Raw genomic sequence first — 4833 nt, 5'->3', positions numbered from 1 at the left:
GGCAGGACGCTGCCCTGGAGGCCGGCCCGTGCCCGTGCCCGTGCTTCGCGGTGCTCCATGCCTCCTGGTGCCGGCGGTCCCTGCAGGAGTGAATCTACCTCGTAGGGAAACCTCGGCATTCGCGTCGCTGTTGTGTTCCTAGGACGTTTAATCTGTGTTTGCCCTTGGCGGAGCCCTCGGGCGCTCCTGGTGCTATTGTAGACTTTTGGCAGCTCTGTGTGTTGTCCCGCCACCCCCTGCCGGCTCGGGCTGTGGGTCCCTCACAAGCCGAATCTCCCCTCCTCTGAGCCCGGAGGCACCCTGCTCCTCTGCCGCCCGCCAGCCGTTCGGAAGCTCCTGCGCCTGCGGCAGGGCTGAGCAGGCCCCGGCTCATCGGTCCGGTGGTGCCTGCTGAGTGCTGACCCAGAGGACCTGAGCCTCGGACTTCGACCTTGACACTGGGGAACAACCTTGCGCCGGGGTGGGATGGAGCTGTGGCAGGAGTCGGTGCACTGGTCGGTCTGAGCACAGGCAAGACTGGGGCCGGCGGCAGAAGGGTGTGGCGGCCTGTCCGGTGCCAGCCCTGGGGTCCCAGCTGCTCCCGCCGGGCCCCCGGGAAGGCGAGAACAGGGTGGGAGTCGCACCTGCTTGGGGAACAGCTGCCGCCCTCCAGCGCAGCCCCCACACCCGCTCCCGCCCAGGCTCGTCCCTTCCCTCCCCTTGACTGGTGCGGCGGGAGCAGGGCCCTAGCAGCTGCAGACAAGGGAAATGGAGCTGGGGTTTGCTGCTGCTGCCTCCGGGGCCCTTCCTATAGCTCCAGGCTCTGGCTGGGGATGGTGCCCTTGCCCTCAGCTATGCGGGGTCCTGCTCCAGGGCTTGGCCCTGGGTCGCAGGAGGCAGCAAGGGCAGTAAGCTTTAGTCTAGACAGCACCCAGGTGCGAGTGAAGCTTTACCTGCGTCACAGCGGGGCCTGGCTGGGTGGGGCTGGTCCAGGCAACACAGGCACCTTGGGGACCGATGCAGGCAACACTGGAAGGGGGCCAGCAGGGGGGCGAGCGGTGGCAGCAGGAGGGACCAGGCGCAGCCACCCAGTGCCCCGAGGCACGCGGGGAGGTGGATGCAGCACATCGGCACCCGCGCTGCTTGGCCTGGGGAGAGCTGTGGCCAGCATGTGCAGCGAGAGGGGGGAATCTGGGGCCACGGCCTTCCTCTCGCCCCGGGCTGCGTGTGATGGGCAGAGAGTGGCCCTGCCAGGTGCTCCCAGAACACGTACTGTAATTCTCTGTACATAGACGAACGATTACTGTAAAGTAAAGTTTAACTTTACTCCCGATGCCCTCTCGTGTGGTTTGTCTTGGGGGCACTGGCAGGTCAGGGCCCGCGCTCCCTGCACCCATGGGGGGGGGTGGCTAGTGCAGCCCTTCATGGCAGGAAAGGAGGGGCTGGCGGAGTTAGCGGGCACCCACTCCCCAGCGCCTGTGCATGGCTGCAGCCAGGACCACAGCTGGCAAAGATGTTGGTGCACACTGGGAAGCCTTGGGATAAGTTGCTCCAGCTTCGCCAGGTGGGTGACTGAGTAGCATGGGTAGGGAGCGGGGCTGGCACGTCTCTTTCTGCCAGGTCAGCCTGCAGGTTAGGCTTCAGCCTGGCAGCAACATGGGCACAGTCCTGCTCAGAGCATGGAGCTGGGCTGTGGTGGGTGGTGACTGACCCCTGGCAGCAGCAGTGCAGTGCGGAGCCCTTGGGCCCAGGCTGCTCCTGGTCCAGCCGCTCAGCCGTGTGTGCCGGTGGGAGTCTCCCCCCAACCCCTCTGTGGGGAGGGAGCAGAGACCTTTCACTTCAGGAGGCTGAGGTGCAGTCCCTGCCTCCCCCCAGCGCACAACCCCCAAGGCTGTGAGATTTAAGCAGCCAGGGCGAAGGAAAGGGCTGGTGCACCCCAGCCACTACCCTGTAGCATGCAGGCCCCTCTGCCCGTGAGGGGGAGCAAAGGGTAAGGGGTGCTTGCAGCAAGCAAGGCTTTCCCACATGGGAAATCTACCCATCTGCCCTGGGTAGCTGCAGCAGCCTGACGGGCAAGTTTACCTTCCCCCTCCACCCCAGGGTGACCTAGGCTGGAGGCCTCAGGGCTCTGGTTCTCTCCCTGGTGCAGTTGCCCAGGGAGGGTGCAGGGGTGCTCACAGCAGCAATCGTCCCCTCCCCCTGCATCAGGATACACCTGCTAGCTTGGCAGGACCTTGGGACTGTCAGAGATGGCTGCTGACAGACTTGGTGGCAGGGCAGAGCGCCAGGTGCCTTCCAGGAATGGGAACAGGAGCACTTCTCCAGCACCCAAGCCAGAAGGGCTCTAAGAGGCCAGAAGGATGCAGGAGCTGAAGGAGGTGCGTGCAGGGCCAGGGCCAGGCCTGAAGCAGAGCTCCCTGCTGCTAAGAGCAGCGCAGGCAAGAGTAAGGGTGCCTGCAGGGCTCTCAGCCCAGCCTGTCTGGGACAGCAGGGTCTGGGCCCCTCCTGGGCTCACACCAGGGGTTTCTCCCTGATCCTGCTCTGGGCAGAGGAGCCAGAAGGCCCCTGCCTGCCTGCCCCATTCCACAGCCCCCAGTGCTCGCTCCCCGAGGCCTCAGGCCACCAGCCTGGTTCCAGCACAGCGAGCCCAGCGCTGCCATCTCACACACCGTAACGCACTTTATTTACATCTCTATAACTTAACAAAAGCTGAGACAATCCACGTGGGCCTGGGGTGCAGTTCCAGCCAGCGCAGCCTGTGCTGGGAGGAGCTAGGTGGGGATCCAGCCGTGGAGCAGGCAGCAGCAGGGGACCCATGGCCACAGGGTCCTGCAGCAAGAGCAGAGCTATGCCCCCTCCAGCATCCCAACCATGTCCCTGTCCAGTGCTGGGAGCAGAGGGCCGGGCCGGGCCAGGGCCCCATCTCTGCAGCCCCACGGCTAAAACCAGGCCAGTGCAAGGACCAGGGGCTGTGCCATGGCAGGGGTGTTGCTCTGGCTCAGTGGTGGCAGCAGCTGTAGAAGTAGGGACTGCTCTTCTGGCTCAGGTCGATGCCTCCTTTCTCCTCTGCAAGAAAAGGAGCACTGAGGAGGGTGCCCCGCCAGCCGTGGCCCACAGCCGGTGGGAGCAGGCAGCTCCACGCTGCCACACCAGACCTGTGCCGGCTGAAGAGCAAGAGATGCCTCTCCCCCCACTCACCTGTCATCAGCTGGAAGGCAGTGAAGCGCACGTAGTCCTCTGCTACCTTCTGAAACAGCTCATCTGAGACAAGAAAGAGTCAGGCCCGGCCGTGCCCCCCACCCCCTACCAGCCCCAGGGTCCTGGCCAAGGAGGAGCCTGCATCACACCCACGACCCAGTCAGGGCTCTGTGCCCAGGAACTGAGAGATGGGGCAGCACTAAGCCCTTGATCTGCATGGCCGCTCTGGAGGGAAGGGTCCAGCCTGGCTCCAGCTACGGCTCCATGGAGAAGCGGTCACTCACCCACGCTCTGGCCTGTCTTGCTAGAGGTCTCGAAGAGCTCAGCCTTAATCTCTGAGGAAGATGACAGGTGAGTGCCTGAGAAGCACGGCCACAGAGCAGGAATTACCATGGCCCCCCCACCCCCTTTCCCAGCTGGCCCTGTCTCCTACTAGCCCAAGCAAAACACAGCATGGCTGAGGGCTCGCCCCCAAGGGACCGCCAGCCCCAGAGCCGTTCCCGGGACATGAAGGCTAGCACCTGCTGGGGCCCATTTCCACCTGCACCAGAACCAGGTGGGTCCCCAAGCTGCACCTGACCAGCATGAAGCAGAGATAGGTCTGAAGCCTGAAAGAAGATCCATGCCCAGTGGGAGGAGGAAAGGGACCACAACCGAGACAGGACCTACCATCCGCGTAGTCCTGCACGTCGTGGAAGTCGACCCCCCGCCGGCGCCTGTCTTCCTCCAGCAGGTCGCTCTTGGTGCCGCACAAGTAGATGCGGCAGTTCTGGGCCGAGCAGGGAGCAGGGGGTCAGCCATGCACCGCACCCGGACGCAACTGAGCCCAGGCACGGAGCCACGGCAAACACCCCCACGCCGGGGAGCCCCTGGGGCTGTAGTGCGGGGGGAGGGGGAATTAGCACCCCCTCACAGGTACCCAGGGGCATGGTTGGCGGGGAGGAAGCTGGGGCCAGCGCTCGAGGAACCCGCTGCCCAACAGCTCGAGGAAACAGCTCCTCGGAGGACGGGAAGTCCCTTGACGGCTCCCAAAGGGAAAGCGCCCCCGCTCACCTCCTCGAAGTTCTGCAGCTCGTTCACCCAGAACTTGGCGCGCTGGAAGCTGCTGCCGTCCGTGAGATCTGCCGGAGGGGAGAGTCGGACACCGCCCGCCCCACGCACTGCGGACCAGGACCCACCGGGCAGAGGAGCCCCCCGCGGGGGCCGGCAGGGCAGGGCCTCGCCACCCCCGGGACGGGCTGGCCCCCTTACCGTAGCACACGATGGCCGCCCTGGCCCCCCGGTAGTAGATGCGGCTCATGGCCTCGTAGCGCTCCGAGCCCGCCGTGTCCTGCGGGCGGGGCGGGGTCAGGGTCAGCTTCAGCTCCACGCCCGCGCCCCCCCCGGCCGGGCCCACTCACCCAGATGCCCAGCGTCACGGCCCGGTCCCCCACGGCGATGACTTTGGCCACGAAGGCGGCGCCGATGGTCTACAAGAGGAGGAAGAAGGGAAGCACCGGGGGAAGCGAGCGGGGGCGGGGGGGTGGCCGGCACTCACGTTCTGGTAGGGTCCCACGAGGAAGCGCTGGTGCACGTAGCGCTCCACCAAGCTGGTCTTGCCCACATACTCCTTGCCCAGCAGCACCACCTTGGCGTCCACGCGCGGGCCGCTCATGC

General features: G+C 65.6%; 1 protein-coding gene across 2 annotated transcripts; it reads right to left on the bottom strand.

Moving 5' to 3' along the window:
- Positions 1-2640: 2640 nt before the first annotated feature.
- On the bottom strand, positions 2641-4831 carry RAB24 (RAB24, member RAS oncogene family). Of its 2 annotated transcripts, none has more exons than XM_019506040.1 (8): positions 4715-4831; positions 4578-4646; positions 4429-4507; positions 4231-4298; positions 3847-3946; positions 3462-3512; positions 3178-3240; positions 2641-3045 (listed from the first exon to the last, which is right to left on the bottom strand). In XM_019506040.1, the coding sequence occupies exons 1-8, from the start codon at positions 4829-4831 to the stop codon at positions 2978-2980; spliced, it is 615 nt and encodes a 204-aa protein (XP_019361585.1). In that variant the 3' UTR covers positions 2641-2977. The 2 variants fall into 2 exon arrangements, with proteins under 2 accessions (XP_019361585.1, XP_019361584.1); XM_019506039.1 differs by having other exon boundaries at positions 3178-3223.
- Positions 4832-4833: the final 2 nt, after the last annotated feature.

Source organism: Gavialis gangeticus, unplaced genomic scaffold (assembly GCF_001723915.1).
Source record: "Gavialis gangeticus isolate Ggan-Ray unplaced genomic scaffold, GavGan_comp1, whole genome shotgun sequence".
NCBI lineage: Eukaryota > Metazoa > Chordata > Crocodylia > Gavialidae > Gavialis > Gavialis gangeticus.
This window is presented reverse-complemented; position numbering and strand designations above follow the sequence as displayed.